The following is a 25,950-nucleotide window of genomic DNA, read 5'->3' on the forward strand; positions in this document are numbered from 1 at the left end:
GGGTGGGGGGCGGGGCCAGCACGCGGGGCGCGCGGGACGGGCGGACTCGCCCCTGAGCCCCGCCTCTGGTACCTCGTCTGGGCCGAGTCCGCCCAGGCGCCTAAGACGCGTGGGGCCCGGCGGCGAGCGGGGGCGCGCGACGGTTACTCTGGTTACTGGGGCCGCGCAGCGCTGGGGAGAGCCACCGCCTGCGAGGGATGCTGGTGAGGAGGCCGTCGGGAGCCGCCGCCGCCGTCTGAGGGAGGTACCCTGGAAACCTCCTTTCATAGGTGGGGAAGCGCAGTCGCGGTGGGCGCGTCTAGGGGGCCAGCGAAGCGGGAGGCCTCTCAGTCGCGAGGTTGGGGCTGCACTGCCCTGGAGCCGCACTCTTGAGTCCGAGGCCATCTTTTGTTGGAGAAGGCGTCGGCGTCGGCGTTTTTTCGAGGTTGGGCTGTACAGTGTCTCCGTCCGCGGAAAAAGAAGCCTCTGAGCCCGCGCCGGCCCGCAGTCCCCGTGCCTTCCGGCCGCTGCTCGCCATCGCTGTCGCCAGAGGCGAGGCCACGTTTCCCCCAGTGCCGAGGTGTCTTTGTGATCCTCGCTCCACTCTCATTCCCTTCTGAAAGGGCACCTGCTCTTGGTGAGAAAAGAAATTATAGCACGAAGAGCCAGTATCAGAAGAGTATCCATCACCCGCAGCAACCGCTCAGGGAACACCATCAAAAAAGAAAAAAAGGGCATATCTGGATTGCCTGGGCGAGGAGGAGCAAGTCTGCTCGGGAGCTGTTGCAGCAGGCGATTTTTAAATACTGCTTTCTACGTCCTGTACAACTTGGCTTCACATACTTTTACACTAACTTTATATGATTTTTAAAAACTGGTCTGATCGGACTTCTCGTCCTGGGACACTGTTTACTGGAGTCTGGCCGGCTCCCCGTGCTCCTCTTGGTACCGCATTTTGGGGAGAACCTTAAACCCACCCGAGCAGAGAATCTCCGCCTTGACCGGTGCCATCAAAGAAGCCTTGGAACCATGTGGACTTTTCTGGGCATTGCCACTTTCACCTATTTTTATAAGAAGTTCGGGGACTTCATCACTTTGGCCAACAGGGAGGTCCTGTTGTGCGTGCTGGTGTTCCTCTCGCTGGGCCTGGTGCTCTCCTACCGCTGTCGCCACCGAAACGGAGGTCTCCTCGGGCGCCAGCAGAGCGGCTCCCAGTTCGCCCTCTTCTCGGATATTCTCTCAGGCCTGCCTTTCATTGGCTTCTTCTGGGCCAAGTCCCCCCCTGAATCAGAAAATAAGGAGCAGCTCGAGGCCAGGAGGGTAGGTTGATTTCAAAGCGGGCAGATGAATGAGTGTCTTATTTAGGAGTAGGATTGGGTTCACTCAAATGTAAGTTTTATTTGAATTGCAAAAGGCGGCAGGTTAGATGCTTGTATAAATTCTCATGTTATTTTTTATTTTAAACTCTTTGCTATGCCTTGGTTACATCTTTGACCTTCTTAAGAATGAGTGAAAACATTTGTTTCATTTAGCATTGGTTGAGCCTCAGATGGAGGTTGGATATTTGATTACGAAAGATGGAACGAAATGTTAGAATTTCATTTTGAAGGAGAAGAACAACCACTTTTCATGATGAAAAAGTTTTTAAAAAATTCTTGGGTAAGGATTGGATTTGTGCCTGAGGAAGAAAGAAACGTGCTGCGGGTAAGTCCACTGCTTGTAAGAAGTGACAGCTGACTGGGGAAAGTGACAGAACAGTTTGAAAAGCAGGCAGAAGGAGAATTCTCAACATTTTGAGGCGTTGGGCTCAAAGTCCTCCTCCCCCGAATATTGGAACATTGAGTAAATGCTTGTAGTAATGTCCTAACATAAAGGCCAGGTCTTCAAATAAGGGTGTAGTTGGGATTCCTGCAAAGGGAGCAGAGGCGGCCAGTGGGGGAAGATGAGGGGGAAGAGTTTAGGCCAGATCATTTAGGGCATGTTGGCAATGAGTGTTTGGGCTTTTTCCCAAGAGTTCTCCCAAGAGCACTGGAGGATTTTAAGTATGAGAGTAACTTTATTTGATGTTTACTTTTTAAAAAATTTTTGTTTTTTTGAGACAAAGTCTCGCTCTGTCACCCAGGCTGGAATGCAGTGGCGTGATCTCGGCTCACTATAACCTCCGCCTCCCTGGTTCAAGGGATTCTCGTGCCTCAGCCTCCCAAGTAGCTGGGATTACAGGTGCACGCCACCACTCCTGGCTAATTTTATTTTTTGTATTTTTGTGGAGACAGGTTTCACCATGTTGGCTAGGCTGGTCTCGAACTCCTGACCTTAAGTGATCCGCCCGCCTCAGCCTCCCAAAGTGCTGAGATTACAGACGTGAGCCACTGCGCCCGGCCTGACTTTTACCTTTTAAAAAGAACATTGCAGTTGCTGTATGGAGAATGGGTTGTAGGCGTACAAGAATGGCAGCAGGGCTGTCAGGCAAGAGACTATAGCAGTAAACCCACACTTGCTTTTTAAATTTTTGCGCCACCATTTCTGAATGTGAGATCTTTGGCAAATTGCTTAATTTCTGTGAGAATCTGTTACCTTTCCCATTAGACGGGAATGGCACCACCCTTGCTGGTAGTTAATACCTAGTCTATAACCGCCTGATAATAGTAGCTGTTAATATTAGCCTAGAGGTAATATACATCTCTTAGGATGAGCCTTATGAGTAGCGCTGAGTTCAGTGACATGGTGCATGGGTTTGAGGAATGGGAAAGGAGGGAGCGAGAATCCTTAATGTTTAATTTGAACTCCGTATTGTGGTCTGAAATAATTTCCCTTAAGGTCACTGAGCTCTAGTTCAGGTGGCTGGAATGCTGTTCCTGTTTTCATGCTGTGTAGAGAAATTTTGGAGTAGGAAAATTGGGTTACCAGCAATCAATATTGGTTCTATTTGGTGAACGCCCCAGGCTTTCTCTTTATTTTTTTGTGAACCAGGGAGTTGTTAGATTGTGATCTATTGAGTACTAAGTTCCCATTAGTGCTTACTCTACTGATCAGGCTCTGCAAGGCCTGTTTTCCTCCAGAGCTCTCCTCTCAGGGTGTATGTGTCGGGGTGTGTGTGTGTGTGTGTGTGTGTGTGTGTATAAAACAGGAAAAACTTATGAAGAAGCACATTTTTGGTTAAGATGACAAAAGGGGCTTGTCTTGCCCCCTACAGTAATTTAAATATAGTCAGTTCTGGCCATTAAGACATACTAATGGGAAGAGTAGAATATTGACATCTTCCCATAGTAAAGGACAGAAAAGTATTTTTCTAAGAGAAATTTAAAAAAAAGGAATAGACAAATTCCCAGTCCAGTATAGAGGTAAAAGAATGCTGGGTGGATATTAGAATCACAGAGTAAAGTTCTAAAGGATTTTAGGCTTCATCTTCCTTTTTGCTCGATTATTTTTTAAAAACCCCTTCAAATGGCATTTAGTCTTACCTTAATCATTAAGGTCAGAGAACTTAAGGAAGGTGGTTCCTTGCAATTCTGTATCTGAAATGTATGCAAATGTGTGAATCCACCTACCAAGAAGAAATACTACAAAATTGAATTGTTCATTTTAAAAAGCCAGTGTGCACTATTGTTCTTAGTGGTTATAAATCTCTCAAAACAAGAGTTTGCATCTTTTTATGATCAAAGTTAAAAGTTTTGCTGTCAGTTCGGCCAGTGATAGGTTTAATGTTTTTCCTTGTTCCTTTTTTGGGGACCAAATGTTTGACTAGGATCTCTTAGAGTATCAGGATGGGGAAAAAGGGATAAATTAAATACGTGCTTATATGTTAAGGACCAAAATTGTAAACAAGTCAAATCTAAGGGTCAGCATGAGTTATTTGTTCTCTTGTAATTTGGTTTAGATAATCTTCAATTAATAGATTGGTAGGCAGGATTTGACAATCCTTTTGTCATATAAAAGTGATATTAAGATAGATTTTTCAAATGAAAATCCAGAAAGAGAAAATAAAGGTGAATAATGAAAATATCTAAGGCCGCGCACGGTGGCTCACGCCTGTAATCCCAGCACTTTGGGAGGCTGAGGCAGGCGGATCTCCTGAGGTCAGGAGTTCAAGACCAGCCTGACCAACATGGAGAAACCCAGTCTCTACTAAAAATTAGCTGGCCATGGTTGCACATGCCTATAATCCCAGCTACTCGGGAGGCTGAGGCAGGAGAATCGCTTGAATCCAGGAGGCGGAGGTTGCAGTGATCCGAGATTGCGCCATTGCACTCCAGCCTGGGCAACAAGAGCGAAACTCAGTCTCAAATAAACAAACAAACAAAAAAACAAAAAAAAGAAAATGTCTAAAAGGTGTTGAATAGTTTGTAACATGAAGTCAAATCAGAAGTTGTAAGTGATTTGCATCTTGTCAATTCTCAGGATATATTTGAAGAATTTAGTTATTAATGGTACAGTTTGCCCTGTAAGTCGTCTTTGAAGCCCCTTACGAGCATTTATTATGTTCGGCCCAGTGTGGATTTCTAAATATGTCTGTATAACATTTTCCAAATATCACGTTTAGAAAACAGTAAATATTTAATTTTATTGGGATAATATGACACACTTTAATGAATATTTTGATATCATTGATTTTTATATATTATCTAGATTTTAAAATGTAACAGTTTGTTTGGTTTGATAATATTTAGTATCTAGCTTTAGCCTAGGATGCAAAAGTCCAGTGTGTCCACATAGCAGTAGCATGATTTGAATCTAACAAATTTAGATACATAGTTTACCTTTCTTTTTTTTAAACAGCGCAGAAAAGGAACCAATATTTCAGAAACAAGCTTAATAGGAGCAGCTGCCTGTACATCAACATCTTCTCAGAATGACCCGGAAGTTATCATTGTGGGAGCTGGCGTGCTTGGCTCTGCTTTGGCAGCCGTGCTTTCCAGAGATGGAAGAAAGGTGACAGTCATCGAGAGAGACTTAAAAGAGCCTGACAGAATAGTTGGAGAATTCCTGCAGCCGGGTGGTTATCATGTTCTCAAAGACCTTGGTCTTGGAGGTAGGTTCATATTGATTTTCAGGAGAGTTACATGGTATAAACAAGCACTCTTCATTTAGACCATCCTATGACCAGTAAGAAGGTATTCCATTTTACTTTCATTTATAAAATTTTCTATACTCATTTACCAACAAATTTGCATGAAAATGAGAGCAAAGGATAAAATAAGCATTTAATAGTAGATTAGATGTAAATTAGACTTAATGAGATATAATAAAATGACCAAAAGATTGTAATGGTCAAAATTAAGGACTGGAAAATCCTAGAATGAGGGCATTAAATTTTGTGAAAGGCAAAGGGAACTGTCATTTGTAGAGGGTATGCTGTATACTTGTTACGGTATTATTACGTAGAATCTTTTATTTAAGCACCATTCATCCATTCAACCAGTGCTTTTTAAGCACTGGCTATTCATTTAGGAAATATTTATGCACTGTCTACTTTGTGTGGGGATGGGGTGGTGGGGTGGGGTGGGGTGGGGAAGGTGGGAGAGAGACAAAGAAGCAAGCCCTCCCCTGTCTTTTTTTCCAAGGGCACTAATCCTATCATGAGAGTCTACCCTCATGGCCTAATCACCTCCTAAAGGCTCCATCTCCAAATATCATCACATTGGGGATTAGAGTTTTAGCTTAGGAATTTTGGGAGGACACAGACATCCAGTCAATACCATATTTGAACATTTTATGTCACTAATATATATACTAGAGTCCACTTCTTCACTTGACAGAAACATATTTCGAATACTGTTAACCATTGTTTATCATTATCATTTTAAGCCCAAGCATAGTTGTTTTTCAGTTGACTTCATAATGTACTTGACTTTTCAAACTTAGATGAATGTTTAGGTTATTTTCAGTTATCCTTTTTTAGGTAACCCTATAGTGAACCTATTCTTGCATGTAACTTTAAAGATTATTAAATATTATATCTTTAGGATGAATTTCTTACATGGATTTCCAAGAGTAAGATTATTACATCGAAGGATGCTAATTTCTTCATGGTTCTTGATAATTATTTTTATATTTTCTAAAATATAATATTAGTTCATAGTATCACCAGTAATATATGAATTTATCAGTTTTATCATAATGTCATCAGTGATTTTGATGGTGTCCTATTGTTTCAATTTTTACTTAATTTTTTTATCGTTTGAACATTTTTTCTGATTTGTTCACTGTTTCTATATTGCTTTATATGAATCATCCATACATGTTTTTCTCCATTACTATTGGCATCTTAATATTTTTCCAGTGGTTTTTAATGAGTAAATTTTATTATATATACATGTATTAATCTTTTGTTCTATTTCATGTCTTTCCCAAAGTATTGTTTTAGTTTTTATTTTTAAAATTAATTTTTTAACTTTCTAATTTTCAGTTGGCACTTTAAAAATGTTATATTTTCTATTGAAAGTTTTTTCTTTTTCAACTGCTTTTGCTGCTTTAGATTTAAGAAAGCAATTTTTACATGATTCTGATGAATTCAGTGTTTTGTTTGCTGCCATTTATTTGATGTACTAAAAAGTTCTTTGCAGTTTGTCCTGAGTCAATTTTGATGGATAGTATGTAATCATCAACAGTTGGGGGATAACTCTACCCTCTCCATTTGGTTTGGAAAATCTACTTTTTCATATATTCAGTCATTATATATAAATTGGGGTTTTTTTTTTTTTGAGTTTCCATACTGGTTTTATTTTCTTTTTATTTCTTTTTGGTGACAGATCTACATATTGATACATTGAAAGAAGTGTTAAGAAGGACTGAATGTGTTCCTATGTCTTTATGGCAGAACGGGTTTACTCAGGAGAGGATTATGGTTTATTTCATGTTGCATTTTCTTTCTGAAGTGAAGTGGAATTACAGACCTGAAATAGTTATGTTGTTATCTTTAAATGATATTACAGATTTGCTAAGACTCTCATTGACTTCCAGAAGCATCATGGTTTCTGAAATAGTTACATTAGTTTTGTTCAGTTCTCCAGATTTGAAGGCAGAGACTCATTTTTGATGTGTGTGTGTCCTCTTTGGTTCTTAGTTTAATGCTGGGTGTGTTAACAGAATTGATTGTTTTGAACTCGATTGCTTTGCAGATACAGTGGAAGGCCTTGATGCCCAGGTTGTAAATGGTTACATGATTCATGATCAGGAAGCCAAATCAGAGGTTCAGATTCCTTACCCCCTGTCAGAAAACAATCAAGTGCAGAGTGGAAGAGCTTTCCATCACGGAAGATTCATCATGAGTCTCCGGAAGGCAGCTATGGCAGAGCCCAAGTAAGACCACAGTTTCAAATATATAATTACTAAAGAATCAATACATTTAAATTTGACCTTTGTACAAATAAGATTTTATAGATTTTAATGAATTTTTGGGGCATAGTCTAGAACATAGGTATATTAAAATAAACTGTCAGAAGAGTGTTAGTCAGTGCTTTTGTTAAGAATATCATATAGAGAATTTTCCTTTGACGTGCAACTATGAAGAGTTCTCCTTTGACTAAATGAAAATTACATAATTTTTATGTGATTGGAATTTAGAGGATATATTTGTAACTAAGGCGTAAGTCCATTTGTGCACATTTTGGAGTTTGGGTTTGTGGTTATGATACTTTCTATTAGAAGACAGGATACAAAACTGCAAGGAGAAACCCCTGTTTCATTCTCACTAAAGACCCAGTCTGTTAGGACTGGCTTCTTGTTTATTAACTTATATTTACCAATAACCTTTAAAACACTAACTGAAGAAGTTTTAAGCATGAGAACCCTCATGTGACTGACACAGACTAAAGTATTGACAAAGCAAGTGAAGAAGTCAGTGGACTTATCCTTCGGACTAAAAAGACTTGATATCCATGGAAGAAGAGTATGTTCACTGTATGAAAATGGAAAAATCAGCCAGGCGCGGTGGCTCATGCCTATAATCCCAGCACTTTGGGAGGCTGAGGCGGGCAGATCACGAGGTCAGGAGTTCGAGACCAGCCTGGCCAATATGGTGAAACCCCATCTCTACTAAAAATAAAAAAAATTAGCCAGGCGTGGTAGCACGCACCTGCAGTCCCAGCTACTTGGGAGGCTGAGGCAGGAGAATTGCTTGAACCCAGGAGGTGGAGGTTGCAGTGAGCCGAGATAGCACCACTGCACTCCAGCCTGGGTGACAGAGCAAGACTCTGTCTCAAAAAAAAAAAGGAAAATGGAAAAATACTCCCAAATATAAAGATTATAAAAATTACCTGTGATCTTTCTGTCTAGAAATAATTACTGTTTTTTTTTTTTTGAGACTGAGTCTTGCTCTGTCACCCAGGCTGGAGTGTAGTGTTGCAATCTCGGCTCACTGCAACCTCTGCCTCCCGGGTTCAAGCAATTCTCCTGCCTCAGCCTCCCGAGTAGCTGGGATTACAGGCACATGTCACCACGCCTGGCTAATTTTTGTATTTTTAGTAGAGATGGAGTTTCACCATGTTGGCCAGGATGGCCTTGATCTCCTGACCTTGTGATCCGCCCACCTTGGCCTCCCAAAGTGCTGGGATTACAGGTGTGAGCCACCACGCCCGGCCAGAAATAATTACTCTTAACAGTTTGCAGGATGCATTCCAATTCTTGTTTTCCCCTCTGTGTATGAAGGTATGAGGGTATGTAAAGTTTCTCTGCCTATATTTTATTTTTTAACAAATTAAGATAAAAATCCAATGTTACTTTTTAAGATATTTTTAAAATCATTATATTAGTAATATGTATTAAATGTTGATAAATTAGAAAATAAAAACCACACATTGGACACGTGTTTGCACACACATGCATGTCCAGTTTATATGGATATACTGGAGATAAGGAATTTATATTTAATTTAAATTGCTGAAGTGTGCTGCTTTAGAAATGTATTTTTTTTTTATTCTTTAGTGCAAAGTTTATTGAAGGTGTTGTGTTACAGTTATTAGAGGAAGATGATATTGTGATGGGAGTTCAGTACAAGGATAAAGAGACTGGAGATATCAAGGTGAGAAATGCCAAATGTCACCTCTTCCTAAGAGATGTTGTTTTTCCTGCCTTTTCACTTACCCCTTTAAAAAAGTAGGCTTACCAGTTTACATGTTGAGTATCTCTTATCTGAAATGCTAGGGATCAGAAGTGTTTCAAATTTTTGATTTTTTTCAGATGTTTGCATTATACTTAACAGTTGAGCATCTCTAATCTGAAAATCTGAAATTTGAAATGATCCAATGAGTATTTTCTTTGTCACATTGCTGCTCAAAAAGTTTTCAATTTCAGATTTTTGGATTAGAGATACTCAGCCTGTGTTATTTATCAGATGGACTGAGTTCTTTCTAAGCCCTATGCAACAGGATGGGTTTCAGATTGCAACACATTGTTCTTTAGAGGACCTCAGAATGCTATGCAAAAACTTTTTAAACCGAACTAATATGAATAGTTTTTGAAACTGAGTAATATACATCAGCAGAGAAGCAGAGGGGAACTAGCAGGGGAAAGAAGGCAAGATTCAACAAAATAAATGATTCAGGTAAAATGAGCAATTTAACTCAGGCAACAGTAAGAGAATCTTTTTAAAAACAATTTATCCTTTTATTTTATTTTTTATTTTATATTTTATTTCATTTCATTTATTTTTATTTTTATTTTATTTTTTGAGATGGAGTTTCACTCTTGTTGCCCAGGCTGGAGTGCAATGGCGCGATCTCGGCTCACTGCAACCTCCACCTCCCGGGTTCAAGCGATTCTCCTGCCTCAGCCTCCTGAGTAGCTGGGATTACAGACATGCTTCACTGTATCCGCCTAATTTTGTATTTTTAGTAGAGACGAGGTTTCTCCATGTTGGTCAGGCTGCTCTTGAACTTCCAACCTCAGGTGATCTGCCCACCTCAGCCTCCCAAAGTGCTGGGATTACAGGCGTGAGCCACCATGCCCGGCCAATTTTTCCTTTTTTAAAAAAAAATTTATCATAGTAAAAAACATGTAATTCTGGACTGCTCCCCATAGGGTTACTACCGCTTAGAAATTGTACTCTAATGAAGGTGACTGGAATGTTCTCTCTGCTCATATTGTAGTATTATAAATACATGTAGTCATTTGTACAAAAATTCTTCTAAGCCCTAGCTGCTGACTAAAAGCACTATATGAAGTCAGAAAATTTTAGAATGAAAGAATCTGGCTAGTCCCTGGAATTTGTAATGAGAGTCACTGCTCTGTGTTACATGCCTGCCTTGTAGTTGTTTCCCCCATTGTCTGTCAAAGTGGAGAGTAATCCCAGATGGTTTGCATGGGAGGGCTACAAAGGGAGATGATCCTCAGGGACTCAGAGGAAGTGTCTAAACACTGCTCATGCGTTATCTGAAGCCCACATAACAGTTTCTTCAATAGTATTATCTTCAACTACTCTCTATAATGCTATCTGATAATATATCTAAATCTCTTCACGCACATTTTTTAAGAATGGCTTTTTTTTACTGTGTGTTTCTAACTACTAAACTGAGTAGTCTTCATTTCTGTTATAGGAACTCCATGCTCCATTGACTGTTGTTGCAGATGGGCTTTTCTCCAAGTTCAGGAAAAGCCTGGTCTCCAATAAAGTTTCTGTATCATCTCATTTTGTTGGCTTTCTTATGAAGGTACTGTAGGAGTGTGTTATTGTAATTTCAATAAAAGAAACTTGAAATTTGAAAATTATTAAAACATTTTCTTTTTATTTTTTTAGAATGCACCACAGTTTAAAGCAAATCATGCTGAACTTATTTTAGCTAACCCGAGTCCAGTTCTCATCTACCAGATTTCATCCAGTGAAACTCGAGTACTTGTTGATGTTAGAGGAGAAATGCCAAGGAATTTAAGAGAATACATGGTTGAAAAAATTTACCCACAAATACCTGGTAAGAAATAGCATCTTCAGTTCTTACAAAAGCTGTGTCTAAAATAGGCCAGAGATAAGGATGGCAGGTGAAACATTCATCCAGTCAACCAGATAGTCTGGAACTGAACTATTTAAACTAGCACATAAAAAAAGCAAAACAAACTCCCAAATTAAAAAAAAAAGTTTCGGGCTGGGCACAGTGGCTCATGCCTGTAATCCCAGCACTTTGGGAGGCTGAGGTGGGCAGATCACCTGAGGTTGGGAGTTCAAGACCAGCCTGACCAACATGGAGAAACCCCATCTCTACTAAAAATACAAAATTAGCCAGGTGTGGTGGCACATGCCTGTAATCCCAGCTACTCAGGAGGCTGAGGCAGAAGAATCACTTGAACCTGGGCGGCAGAGGTTGCGGTGAGCCGAGATCGCGCCATTGCACTCCAGCCTGGGCAACAAGAGCGAAACTCCGTCTCAAAAAAAAAAAAAGTTTTGATTTGTTTTTGTCACATAATAGCATAATTTTTAGAAAAATTGTTTTTATTGGCATATATGGTATTTTTAAAGGTAGTCTCTGGACAGGAATCTGTCTCTGAATTCTTTAAATATCTCTTACACCTAAATATTTTTGTGCTTGGTTTTTGTAGTAATGATAGCTACCATTTCCTGAATGCTTACTATAAAGTGTTTAGCAAACATAATTTCATTTAATCTATGTAACCACTCTGTGAGGTAGGCATTATCATTATTCTCATTTTACAGATGGGAGAACTAAGGTTCAGAGAGATTAGTTAGCTCCTGCAAGTATAAACTATTAGTAGTGGCAGAACCACCAGGGTTGATATCAGGTCTGTCTAGCTCATATGTGCCTGTTTGAATAGGCATGTCCTGTCCGCAGAATGTGAGAATTGTAAGGGATCTTCAGGATCATGTTAGTTTTGAGTTGAATATAAAGGCTTCATGAGATTTAGATAGCTTTGTGAAAACATTAATAAAAATTACTTTTTCACAAATCTAAAGTTTTCATGGTACAGTTTTTAGGATCTTTTTTTGAGAATGCGATGATATAGGAAAGAAAGGTAAAAAAAATTTAAGAATTTTGATAAAATTGAAGGGAAACCCTGATTGTCAATTATGATATGATTAGAGTAATAGGAAACTTTTTGGTATGAGTACATTCTGTTTAAATATTCCACTTTTTTTCACGTTATTTTTTAAACTAAGTGAAACCACTTTAGTAACAAATTATTAACAGAAATGAAGTGAAATGAAGTGGGCAAACTTAGATTTTAAATAATGTCATTTTCAACATGTACATGGAAACATTTCAATAAATTTTCATTTAGTTAAGCCACTTTTGAAGCTTTAAGATGGGGAAATTACTAATATTTATGAAAAGGGTCATCCATTACCTGATATTTTTAGCATTTATTTTTCTTTTATTGTAAATGTGGTGGTTTTTCGTTTTTTTTCTTTTTTCCAATCCAGAGGTTAATTGGAGTAGACTGCCCTGAAATTATGGAGAGAAACCATTGGTAGGTTTATATTAATATTAGTTAGATTACCAAGATTCTACTCCTTAATATGAATGGAATAATTTTTAACAGAGGCTTCTTCTGCTCCTCTATTCCCAGATCACACTGGGAATTGTATGACAGTTCATTTTCTATGTAAGTAGCACAGAAATTTAAAGCTTGCTTGGAAGTATCTCAGAGATGAGCTGATCCAACCATTTCATTTTTATAGATGAAGAAATTGAAGCTCAGAGAGGTAGGGCTGGCCTCAAATTCTTTTTCTAGTGTACATACCCTCCTGCTGTTTGTGAATTGGTAGTGTATTTCATCTGATTACAAGAATATATTGATTATAATACATTAAATATTAAATATGACAGTAGTCTGTTAACATTTGGAAGAAAGGTAGGTGGTTTTCTCCCTGTTTCATTTCATCTGAATTTGCCTCATTGTTTTTTCATTCAGTTGTATGTATGTTTATATTAATGTTCTCTTAGATTCCTTAGTCGTTCCTTAGCATTAATAGCTAAGTGCTCAATAATTTTATTAATGAAATAATTAGTTCTTGATTTATCACAAGGGATATATGTAACAACCATAACAGATGTATAGTAGGTGTTTGTTTATACTTGATAAGAAAATATGTGATACTTTGAAATTAAAGTGTTATAACCCATTTCTTTGGGTGGGTGGGATTTATTGCAGATCACCTGAAAGAACCATTCTTAGAAGCCACTGACAATTCTCGTCTGAGGTCCATGCCAGCAAGCTTCCTTCCTCCTTCATCAGTGAAGAAACGAGGTATTATTTTTTGGGCTTATTTTATAAAGGAATCAATATTCCAAATGACAAATACATGATTAAATTTATACTGTTACGAATAACATCTGGGACAGATAGTTTGTTACTGTGGATTAGTGCATTATTAATACCAAAATTAGTTTTATGATCTATTTAGTTATTAACATTGAGTGTATAGAAGTACTGTGCTAGTCAGGGAAACAACAGGTAAAAAACTGACCTTGACCTAGAGAAGGCAATTTTCTACTTAGGAATGTAGACAGATAATTTTACAACACTCTTGATAAATTTTGTAATAAAACCCACAGATTCAGTGTCAAGGAGTGTGCAGAGCAGGGAGGGAAGCTTGTGAAATGGGAGGGGTAGTTAGGGAGGATGTTGTTCAGGAAACAGTGGAAACAAAGGACCTTGGACCTGGAGGATGAGTGGGAGTTCATGAGGTGGACAGTAAGATGAACTTCTAGGTAGATGGAATAACATTGCCAAGGGATGAGAAATGGTGGCACTTTCAAGGAACTCAAGCAGTTTCCTATGGCAGGAGCATAGGGTGGGTGTCAGAGTGGTAAACAGACCATTAACATTTAATCTTACAGACAATGGAAAGTCATTTGAAGTGTTTTCTTGTTACTAACTTTATTGATATGTAATTCACAAATCAGTTTGCCCATTTAAAGTGTACAGTACAGTGATTTTTTTAGTATATTCACAGTGTGTGCATCACTACCACAATCAAATTTAGAACATTTTTATCTTGCCCAAAGAAACCCCGTACCCATTGGTATTCACTCCCCATTTCCTCCCAACACTCAGCCCTAGGCTACCCCTAATTTACTTTCTGTGTCTAGATTTGCCTATTTGGGATGTTTCCTAAAGGCATTGTATAGTAAAGCCCTTTGGAACTGGCTTTTCGTTTAGCACAATGTTTTTGAGGTTCATTCATGTTGTAGCATGTTTCAGTTCTTCATTTGTTTTTATGGCCAAATAATCTTCCATTGTGTGGCTATATTACATTTTGTTTAGCCATTCATCAATTGATAGATATTTGGGTTGTTTCTGCTTTTGGTTATTACAAGCAATGCTGCTATGAACATCTATGTGCGAGTTTTTGTGTGGACATATATTTTCATTTTTCTTGGGTATATACCCAAGAGTGGTATTCCTGGATTACATAGTAGTTCATGTTTAACTTTTTGAGGTGCTGCTAGACTTGTTTTCCAAAATAGCTGTCCCAGTTACATTTCCTTTCAGCAGTGTGTGAGTTCTAATTTCTCCATATCCTTGTCAGTGAACACCTGTATTATCATTGTGTGCATAGCCATCCTAGTAGGTGTGAACTAGGCCTTTTATCATTGTGCTTTTGATTTGCATTTCTCTCATAGATAATGATGTTGAACATCTTTTCTTTTCTTTTCTTTTTTTTTTTTGAGACGGAGTCTCGCTCTGTCGCCCAGGCTGGAGTGCAGTGGCGCAATCTTGGCTCACTGCAAGCTCCGCCTCCCGGCTTCACCCCATTCTCCTGCCTCAGCCTCTCCGAGTAGCTGGGACTACAGGCGCCCGCCACCATGCCCGGCTAATTTTTTTGTATTTTTTAGTAGAGATGGGGTTTCACCGTGGTCTCGATCTCCTGACCTCATGATCCGCCCTCCTCGGCCTCCCAAAGTGCTGGGATTACAAGCGTGAGCCACCGCGCTCGGCCTGAACATCTTTTCATATGCATATAGGCCATTTGTTGTTTGGAGAAATGTATATTTAGACTTTGCATATTTTTTTAATTGGGCAGATTTAAAATTTATTTATTGTTGAGTTTCAAGAGTCCTTTATATATTTTACATACAAGTCCCTTATTAGATATGTGATTTGCAAAATTTTTCTCATTCTGTGGGTTTTCTTTCCTTTCTTCTTGATGGTTTCCATTGAAGTACAAATGGTTTAAATTTTCATGTTTATTTTTTCTTTTGTTGCTTGGGCTTTCGATGTCATATTTAGGAAGGCTTTGTCCAATCTAAGGTCAAAAAGATTTACTCCTATATTTTCTTTTTCTTTTTTTTTTTTTTTGAGATGGAGTTTCGCTCTTGTCGCCCAGGCTGGAGTGTGATGGTGCGATCTTGGCTCACTGCAACCTCCGCCTCCCAGGTTCAAGCAATTCTCCTGCCTCAGCCTCCCGAGTAGCTGTGATTATAGGTGCTCGCCACCATGCCCAGCTAATTTTTGTATTTTTAGTAGAGACGGGGTTTCACCATGTTGGTCAGGCTGGTCTCAAACTCCTGACCTCAAGTGATCCACCCACCTCAGCCTCCCAAAGTCCTGGGATTACAGGCGCGAGCCACCATGCCTGGCCCGTTACTCCTGTATTTTCTTCTAAGAGTTTTATAGTTTTACCTCTTAAATTTAGGTCTTTGATCTATTTTGAGTTGAATTTTGTGTTGAGAGGAAGTGGTCCAGCTTGATTTGTTTGTGTGTGGATATTCAGTCGTCCCAGTATCATTTGTTGAAAAGACTACTTGTTCCCCAGTGAATTTTCTTGCCATTGTGGTCAAAATTCCCTTGACTGAAAGGTAAGGGTTTCTTTCAACAATATTTTGTAATTTTCAGAGTGTAAGTTAAGTTTTGCATTTCTTTTGTTAAATTTATTCTTAAGTCTTTTACCTTTTTTGATACGTTTGTAAATGGAATTGTCTTAAAGAGGCAGTGGCGTGATTAGACTTTTATTTCAGGAATATACTCTGACATTTTTGTGGAGGATGGTTTGGAGGAAAGTCCAGTAAAACATATACTAAGATTAATTATTCTGTCAGTGATGATAAAAGGCCAGAACTAGGGTTGTAAAATGAAAGATAATGAATAAATTTGGGTAATATCTAGGACTAGGATGTAGAATGTACAAAACGTGATGATTTGGATATTGTAATAAGAGAGTGAAATCTCTTGATGTAAATTCTAGGTTTCTGGCTTAGATAGTTTTGCCAGCCATTTGCTGACATAGGAACAGGAAAAGGAGTTAATTGGGTTCTCTTTCTTTTTTCTTAGTTTGTCTTAAAGGTTTGCTGATTTTATCTTTTCAAAGAACCAACTTTTCATTTTGTTATCTTTTGTATTTTTTTCATTTCATTTATTTTGGCTCTGATCTTTATTATTTTCTACTAATTTGGGGTTTGGTTTGCTCTTGCTTTTCTGGTTGAGATGCACTGTTAGGTTGTTTATTTGATGTTTCCCTGCTTTTTTGATGTAGGCACTTACTGCTAAAAACTTTCCCTTTAAGTATGGCTTTTGCTGTGTCTCACAGGTTTTATATATTGTCTTTGCATTTTTATTTCTATCAAATTTTTATATTTACTTCTTAATTTCTTCATTGACCCACTGGTCATTCAAGAGCATATGGTTTAATTTCCATGTGTTTGTATAGTCTCCAAAGTTCCTCATAGTACTGATTTCTAGTTTTATTCCATTGTGGTTAGAGAAGATACTTGATATGATTTCAATTGTTTTTTGAATTTTTTAAGCCTTGTTTTGTGGCCTACCCGTGATCTATCCTTGAGAATGATCCATTTGCTGAGGAGGAGAAGAATGTGTATTCTGCAGTTGTTGGATGAAATGTTCTGTGAAATTTGTTAGGTCTGTTTGGCCTGTAGTCCAGATGAAGTCTGATGTTTCTTTGTTGTTTATCTGTCTGGATGATCTATCATTGCTGAAGGTGGGGTGTTGAAGTCTCCAGCCATGATTGTGTTGGGGTCTATCTCCTTAGCTCTAATAATATTTCCTTTATATATCTGAGTGCTCCGGTATTGGGTGCATATATAATTGTTACATCCTCTTGCTGAATTGACTCCTTTATCATTATATAATGACCTTCTTTGCCTCTTTTTATAGTTTTTGTCTTGAAACCTATTTTACTGATGTAAATATCACTACTGCTCTTTTTTGTTTTCCATTTGCCTGGAATATCTTTTCCCATCTCTTCATTTTCAGTCTCTGTGTGTCTTTATAGGTGAAGTGTGTTTATTTTAGGCAACAGATCGTTGGTTCTTTTTTTAAATCCATTCAGCCACTTTATGCCTTTTGAGTGGAGTTTAGTCCATCTACATTGAATGTTATTATTGGTAAGTTCGTACTATTGCCATTTTGTTATTTGTTTTCTGATTGTTTTGCTGTCTTTTCTTCCTTCCTGTTTCCTTTTTGTGAAGGTAATTTTCTCTGGTAGTATGTTTTAATTTCTTGCTTTTAATTTTTTTGCCTACCTCTTGTAGGCTTTTGATTTGAAATTACCATGAAACTTGCAGATCATATCTTATAACCCATTATTTTAAACTGATGACACAGACAAGCAGAGAAAACTAATAAAAACTCTACACTTTATCCTCCTTGCTTTTTAACTTTTGTGAGTTTTGTACCTTCATGTAATTGCATACTGCTCGTTAATGTCCTTTCCTTTTAGATTGAAGAACTCACTTCGGCATTTCTTGTGGGAAAGTCTGGTGTTGATGAAGTCCCTCGGCTTTTGTTTGGGAAAGTCTTTATTTCTCCTTCATGTTTGAAGGATGTTTTCACTGGATATACTATTGTAGGATAAAAGTTCTTTTCCTTCAGCACTTGCAGTGTGTCTTGCCCCTCTCTCCTGGCCTGTAAGATTTCCACTAAGTCTGCTGCCAGACATACCAGAGCTCCATTGTTTGTTGTTTCCTTTCTCTTGTTGCTTTTAGGATCTTTTCTTTATCCTTGACCTTTGGGAGTTTGATTATTAAATGGCTTGAACTAGTCTTGTTTGGATTAAATCAATCACCAATCCTTGCTTGGTGTTCTGTAGCCTTCTTGTGCTTGAATATTGATGTCTTTCTCTAGATTTGGGAAGTTCTCTGTTATTTTTCTTCAAATAAACTTTCTACCCTGATCTTTCTATCTCCTTTTAAAGGCCAAGAACTTAGATTTGCCCTTTTGAAGCTATTTTCTAGATCTTGTAGGTGTGCCTCATTCTTGATTATTCTTTTTTCTTTTGTCTCCTCTGTGTATTTTCAAATAGTCTGTTTTCAAGCTTACTAATTCTTTCTTCTGCTTGATCAGTTCTACTGTTGAGATTCTGCCATGTTCTTCAGTAATTGAATTTTTTATCTCCAGAATTTCTGCTTGATTCTTTTAAATTATTTCAGTTATTTTGTTAAACTTATCTGATAGCATTCTGAGTTCCTTCTCTGTGTTGTCTTGAATTTTGCTGAGCTTCTCCAAAACAGCTATTTTGAATTCTCTGAAAGCTCACATCTCTGTTACTCTGGGATTGGTCACTGGTGCCTTATTTATTATTGTTAATTTAGTGAGTTCATGTTTTCCTGGATGGTTTTGATGACTGTGGATGTTCGCCAATGTCTGGGCATTGATGAGTTAGGTATTTATTGTGGTCTTCGGAGTCTGGGCTTGTTTGTATTCATCCTTCTTGGGAACGCTTTCGAAGTATTCAAAGGGAAGTGAGTGTTGTGATCTAAGTCTTTGGTCATAGCAGCCGTATCTGTATTAGGGGGCACCCCAAGCCCAGGGAACATTGTGACCCTTGCAGACTTGTAGAGGTACCGCCTTGGTGGTCTTGGGTAATATCTGGGAGAATTCCCTGGATTACCAGGAAAAGAACTCTTGGTTCTCTTCCCTTACTTTCCCCCAAACAAACAGAGTCTGTCCTTCCGTGCTGAGCTGCCTGGAGCTGGGGGGGGGACGGGTGACACAAGTATGCCTGTGGCCACCACCACTGGGCGTGTGCCGAGTTAGACCTGAAGCCAGTACAGCACTGGGTATTGGCGAAAGGCTTGTAGCGATGACTGCCTGGTCACTGCTGATGTTCCCTCAAGACTCAAGAGTTCTACAGTCAGCACAAATCCAGCCAGGCTTGTGCCCTTCCCTTGAGGGCAGTGAGCTCCTGGGGGCCCAGGACTGGTCCAGAAATGCTGTCTGGGTGCCAGGGCCTGGAGTTGGGAACCCTAGGAATCTACTTGGTGCTCTATTCTACTGCAGCTGAGCTGGCACCCAAACCTCAGGATATATTCCTTCCCACTCTTCCCTCTCCTTTCCTCAAGCAGAAGGAGCCTCTCCCCATGGCCACCAGTGCCCCAGGCCTGCAGTGAGTACTGCCTGGCTGCTGCTGGTGTTCACTCAAGGCTCCAGGGCTCTTCAGTCAGCTGGCGGTGAATGCCGCCAGACCTGGGTCTCTCCCTTCAGGACAATGGGCTCCCCTCTCACCCAGGACGGATCCAAAAATGCTGTCCAGGTGCCAAGACCTGGAATCAGGGACCCCAGGAACCCACTTGGTGCTCTGTCTCACTGGCCAAGCTGGTACCCAGGCTGACTTTTGGTTCTTACGAAGGTGCTTTCCTGTGTGGGAGGGGGATGATCGCCAGAGGACTTGCTTTGTATACCTGGATACCTGTAGGTTCTTTTTATTTTCTTCATATTTTAAGGAGGCCTTATAAATGTATTGACATTGTTGGATTTGTCATTAGGTTTGTATATGAGCTTCATGAGGGCAGAGGCCATACTCTTGTTATTACTGTATCCCCAGTGCCTGGCCACCTATTAGGTACCCAATATTGATTCAAACAACTCTTGAATTTTTGCCTCAGCAAATTTTAATAATGATTTGTTTCCATGTATTTTCACATTTTTCTTATTATTAGCTTACATCAGTAATCTTTATACACTGAGTTGTCCTTTTCTCTTTGTTTTGTCTCAAGGGATGCTCTAAGATAAAATCTTCATTACCTCTCTTCATAGGTGTTCTTCTTTTGGGAGATGCATATAATATGAGGCATCCACTTACTGGTGGAGGAATGACTGTTGCTTTTAAAGATATAAAACTATGGAGAAAACTGCTAAAGGGTATCCCTGACCTTTATGATGATGCCGCTATTTTCGAGGTAAGATCAATTATTTTGACAAAAATGTCTCAAAATGGATTTATTTCTGGGGGTTAAGAGCAGTGGGGCTCTGATGGGGAGATCTGTACTAAGGAACCTGATGCTTTATAATAGCTCTTAGGCATCTTGCTTAGGCTTAAAGAACCTGACTTGCAACCTGCGAATCTTAGAGAATTTCTAAATTTGAATATTATGTAACACTCGATTGCTGTGGGCCACTTAGCTCATAGTGGTTGTAAATTTAGCTTCAGTGTCATATAACCCATTGCTCTGAAGGTGATTTTTTGTTTTGTAAATGATAAACATAAGGCAATAGTACTTGCAGATAGTCCTTAGAAGGATAAGTATCAGTTTGAGGGGATTATAAACATGAGTTTGTGCTTTTTTATCCTTACCATATAATAAATGAGCTATTTCTTTTTTAGGCCAAAAAATCATTTTACTGGGCAAGAAAAACATCTCATTCCTTTGTCGTGAATATCCTTGCTCAGGCTCTTTATGAATTATTTTCTGCCACAGATGGTAAGTGTAGACACTTTATGAATTATTTTCTGCCACAGATGGTAAGTGTAGACAGAGCACCAGTATTACCTAATTGCAGACTTTTAGCATAGGAAAGGAATAAACAAGTTAGTGATTTGTCCAGAAATAAAAATGTTACCTGAGTTTGCTAACTCCCAAGTTGGTGGTTTTTTAAAAATTCCATTTTGAGCAATAGTTGTAGTTTTAGTTTGGAAGGCAGTGGAATTTCCTTAGACAACATTAATAGCAATGCCTCAGTAACATATGCATTATTTTGAATTCCTTTGGTGCAGACTAGATCATGCTTGTCCCCACACACAAAAGATAGTGATGGAAGGTGTTTTTGGCCATATATTAAAAGGCAGTGTAGTCTTTTTCTTCCTAACACTAGTTTCAATTTCTTTTTAAAGTAGTATTTTATAATGAATACAAGCTGTTAATCTTGTCCCTGTTAAAAAGCACAAGTAACAATGCATTCATCCTTTACCTATTTGGACTATTTTGGTGCTTTTGTTTCTGTTTCCATATTATAGAGAGGTCACGGTCAATGTATATATTAGAGAAAACACAACTTAGCAGAAGCAGTGTTAGAAATGGAGGAAAAGAGGCCAGGCGAAATGATTCATGCCTGTAATCCCAGCACTTTAGGAGGCCAAGGCAGGAGGATCGCTTAAAGCCAGGAGTTTCACACCAGCCTGGACAATAAAGCAAGACCCCATCTCTACAAAAAATTAAAAGATTAGCAAGGCATGGTGGAGTGTGCCTGTAGTCCCAGCTATTTGGGAGGCAGAGGTGGGAGGATCACTTAGGACCAGGGGTTTGAGGCTACAGTGAGCTATATACAGTGAGCTAAATACAGTGAGCTATATGAAGTGCCACTGCACTCAGCCTGGGCAACAGAATGAGACTCCATCTTCTAAAACAAACACAAAATTAAAAGAAATGGAGGAGAAAAGGCAACTGTGCCACCTCCTCACCACAGCAGTGTACACATCAGTTTAATAGTAGGTTAATGAAACTAGGCTTTTCAGTTTTCAAGAATAAATACTGACTCAAATGCCACTACTCTAGTATATTTGCAACATAGCTATTTGTTTGATCTGGCTGAGGCCCTAGTGATAAGTGCTGTGGTTATAATTACAAAAGATGATACAATAAAAATGCTTTCTGTAGCCTCTATAACCATTAACTCTTCCTAAGGAAAAAAAAAAAAAACCCACCAATCTCACTGGTTGTGATTTTTCCAAACAAATTTCTCTTGCTAAATTGGCATAGAGGTTAAAATGGCTGGTTGGGCAAATGAAAGTAATTAAGTTTAGAGTTTTGGGCAAATAAAAAGAAAAGAACTAAGTTTAGAGTTTTGGGCAAATAAAAAGAACTAAATTTAGAGTTTTTCTGAGCTCTTCTTTCTAAGCTTTTCTAACTTCTTGAGTTCTTACATTATGAATTTAAATCTACCAACAAAACAACATTTTTTAAAAGTTACAAGATTGGAGGAGGAAAGACCTTTATTGGAGCAAAAGTTTACCTGTTGCATCCTTTACTTTTTAAAACCTGTTGTAAAGAAAAATCTGGGCATACCTGAACAGAACATTGATTCTAAATGGTTAAAAAGGTTATCAATTGATTACACTACATTGTGAGGGTTTTATGAGTTACTTTGAAAGGTATTAAAAACTTTATAGATATAAGGAATTATGATTTATCGCTACTCACAGCTCTTTTCTCTTGATAATTTACTGCTTAGAGATACTGGTTGGACATCTTAGAGACTGGGAATTTGGTTTCTAGAATTGTGTTAAAAAGAGCTTCCAAAGCATTTTGCATCACTTAATGCATTAACAGCAAAATCAAGGAAGTACCTTTTAAACAACTCTTCCAAGAACTAAATATTAGTAGTTATTTACTAACAGAAAAAAGTTTATTCATATTTATATTACTCTCCGTAATGCTGATTATGGAATTTAAAAGAAATCCTGGTTGTTGAAATTCTAGGACTAGATATTTAAAAATTATCTGCAAGATGTAGCGTTTGTTATTTCTCATTTTTTCTGATATATCATTAGCATCCTACATAAGTGTGTACACATATTTGATTTATTTTACAATTTTGTTTTAGATTCCCTGCATCAACTAAGAAAAGCCTGTTTTCTTTATTTCAAACTTGGTGGCGAATGTGTTGCGGGTCCTGTTGGGCTGCTTTCTGTGTAAGTTGTGATGGCACAGAGGATACAAATCTGCCAATTTTCTTAGGACTGTTCAGTTGATGAATTACTGCAAATCTTTCTTCCTTACACATTTTGATATTTTATTATCTATTAGTATCCCAATGCGAAGGTGGCCCAAAGAAATGAAGAAACGCAATATTTAGTACTGTTTTCTTTCTAGGTAACAGCAGTTAAAGGTGGTGGTAGAGGAAGCTATAACCCTTGATTAAAATAGAAGCTTGTTTTTTGTCTATGGATGTATCCGTTATGTTCTGGTCTGTGGGAGCCAGGAATAATTGAGAAATTTTAATTTAAGAATTAGTTTCATTGAAGTACAGGGACTTATACAACCCAGTATTAGTTTTGAGCGTACAGACATATGTGGAACTGTTCTTGGAAGGTCTACAAAGTGAAATCTATCGAGTTATTTCTCATTCGCAAAGTGATCCTTTTGAGTCATTTCTCATGAACCTATAATCTGAATGTTAATACTGGTATTTTTAAAAGCCCTACATCCCAACAGACCAGGCCATCTAGGTATTTCAGCGTGGTGTCTCAGGATGAGTAAACAAAACAGCTACAAATATATGACTTATGTAAACTAGAGTTACAGGAGTTATTAGCTTCTCTGAAAGGGATATAGTCTAAGTATTTTTTTCTTAAAAAAAAAAAAAAAAAAAGGGGGGGGGGTTTGCTCCTGCCATCAAACTTAACATGCAGACATATTTGTAAAGTCCTCTAAAATGTAGAATGTTTGATACAGAATTATGATGCTTGGGTAAAAAAAAGTAGGATGTTTGTTGAGCTTCGTAGATTATATGTAATGGGAACCTTTGGAGTAAATTTTAGTTTCTGAGTCTTACCAATATGTATTTTTTTCTATTACAGATTGTCTCCTAACCCTCTAGTCTTAATTGGACACTTCTTTGCTGTTGCAATCTATGCTGTGTATTTTTGCTTTAAGTCGGAACCTTGGATTACAAAACCTCGAGCCCTTCTCAGTAGTGGTGCTGTATTGTACAAAGCGTGTTCTGTAATATTTCCTCTAATTTACTCAGAAATGAAGTATATGGTTCATTAAGCTTAAAGGGGAACCATTTGTGAATGATATTTGGAACTTACCAAGTCCTAAGAGACTTTTGGAAGAGGATGTATATAGCATAGTACCATACCACTTATAAAGTGGAAACTCTTGGACCAAGATTTGGATTAATTTGTTTTTGAAGTTTTTTGTATATAAATATGTAAATACATGCTTTAATTTGCAATTTAAAATGAAGGGGTTAAATAAGTTAGACATTTAAAAGAAATGATTGTCATCATAAATTAGTGCTGAGGAGAACTACAGTTTTTCTTTTGGATTTAGTATTTGAGATGAGTTGTTGGGACATGCAAATAAAATGAAGAATGAACATCCGTGTCTTTTTGTTTCTTGTGGGCTCGTTTACATAGCTTCATGATAATGAAAAAGAAAACCAAAGTGGGATGAAAAGAGCAGAGGGAAACCTGTTCTATTAAATAACTGGGGAAGTTGCCTTAATGTCTTGACCTTGATTTCCTCATCATCTATCCAGTGAAGCAATTTGATAAGGTTATTTTCTTTAAAAAAAATTACTTATTTTTATTTTATTTTGGGGCTGTGACTCAGATTTGAACCGAAAGGTTCTTTGCTGAGTTCTCTGAAAATACCAGATTCTGACAGGAAAGGCAATCAAGGGCTTTATAAAAGTTCCACTGTATAACAACATTTATAAAGCAGCCCAGGATGACATCAAGAAACAGTGACTGAACAAATAAGCACTTGTAATACCCGGCATAATATCTTAAAATCCATTAGGATTTACTGAGTTTATCTACAGTAAATTTGAAGAGCCTATGGATGTTCAAAGGGTATCATAAAAGTTCAGTAAATCTCCAAATACCATGAAAGTAAATTGTTACTTCTGAAAGAGCAGTAAAATATAACCTGGCAAATTAAGTTACTACTTGAGATTCTAACAGGGCTAAAATAACTTATAAAGCTTTTACAGTAACAATTTCAATTTTTAAGTTCTTTCAGTTGAGAAGAATTCTTCACTGGCCAAATCACTAGCAAAATCAGTTTCAAACATCACTGCCTTGTTTTAGCAGAGCATATGGTGGACCCATTTGCTTGGTTTCATAAGATTCCCATCTAACTGACCCTAAACTTCTATTTTCTGGTTAAAAACTCACTTTCCCAGATCTGGCCTTCTTAGCAGTTAGCTTTCTTTTTCGAGAACAAAGATCTCACTTCATGTGGTTATTGTTAACAAGATTACAAATGAAAAATAACAAGGTATCTTTGACATATAGATGTTCCCACACACCATCTTTGCAGGGGTTGAGACTTCCAAGCTCCCTACATACCAAGCAACAGTTCTCTTAAAATTCTGCCCTGGCCTCGATGCCCTCATGGCCAGGATTCGAGGTTACCCTTGTTCTCCACTGAGACTCCTTTAAAATCCTTTCTACTATGATAGTGAAATAATCAAAGCCTGTAAAGTCTTTTCTTCCCTTCAATATCAGAGTTTGAGGCCTTCTGACAAAAGAAATAACATGAGAAAACTGAAGGAACCTGAGAAATCCTTTAGTCTTAATTTTACAGATGATGCCAATGGGCTGGCTTGGGACAAGGTGTAGCTTGTGGCAGAACCAGGACTCAAACTTTGCCTCCTGACTGCAAATCAATACATCTTCCCCCACCACTAGCAAAATGACTGTCAAACAGATTTTGGCTTCTGGGTTTGGTTTGGTTTGTTCCTTCCTCTCCAGAGAAGGACATAACCATAGAGATTTAGGGTGGAAACATCTTTCTTGCTCTCATCCAAGTTGTTGATACCCAAGTTACCACAGTAGGATGGCAGTGATATGGTGTGGCTCTGTGTCCCCACCCATACTTCTTCATGGCAATGTGAGAACAGACTAATACAGGCAGCTTCCTTTTCAGGGTAATTTTCATGCAGAAATGATTTATGATTTTGAGGGAGTTAAGCTTATGGCAAGGCTATTACCAAAAAGGACTGGATAATGATACAGTTGTGGGGACTTGGGGCAGGACTCAGGTTGCTGAGGAAGATACTAGAAGGAGCAGCTTTGTTAAGGAGTCCTACAGAAGGAATGCTGTGGACCCCCTAGGG

General features: G+C 38.4%; 2 protein-coding genes across 3 annotated transcripts in view; one reads left to right on the plus strand and one right to left on the minus strand.

Annotated features, from left to right (window-relative positions):
• SQLE (squalene epoxidase) lies at nt 1-24,204 on the plus strand. The gene is made up of 11 exons (XM_055287227.2): nt 1-1,299; nt 4,756-5,008; nt 7,098-7,278; nt 8,902-8,998; nt 10,512-10,625; nt 10,712-10,883; nt 13,078-13,173; nt 19,921-20,063; nt 20,489-20,585; nt 22,705-22,792; nt 23,681-24,204. The coding sequence occupies exons 1-11, from the start codon at nt 1,009-1,011 to the stop codon at nt 23,871-23,873; spliced, it is 1,725 nt and encodes a 574-aa protein (XP_055143202.1). The 5' UTR covers nt 1-1,008; the 3' UTR covers nt 23,874-24,204.
• WASHC5 (WASH complex subunit 5) overlaps nt 4,937-25,950 on the minus strand; it is a 95,753-nt gene continuing 74,739 nt past the window's right edge. Inside the window, exon 29 of one of the 2 annotated variants that reach the window (XR_010121749.1) lies at nt 4,937-5,073. The gene's annotated coding sequence lies outside the window, so the exon portion shown is untranslated. Of the gene's footprint in view, nt 5,074-12,082; nt 12,369-25,950 lie in introns of those variants that run through there. The other variant, XR_008659090.2, reaches the window with a different exon arrangement.

Source organism: Symphalangus syndactylus, chromosome 7, assembly GCF_028878055.3.
Source record: "Symphalangus syndactylus isolate Jambi chromosome 7, NHGRI_mSymSyn1-v2.1_pri, whole genome shotgun sequence".
NCBI lineage: Eukaryota > Metazoa > Chordata > Mammalia > Primates > Hylobatidae > Symphalangus > Symphalangus syndactylus.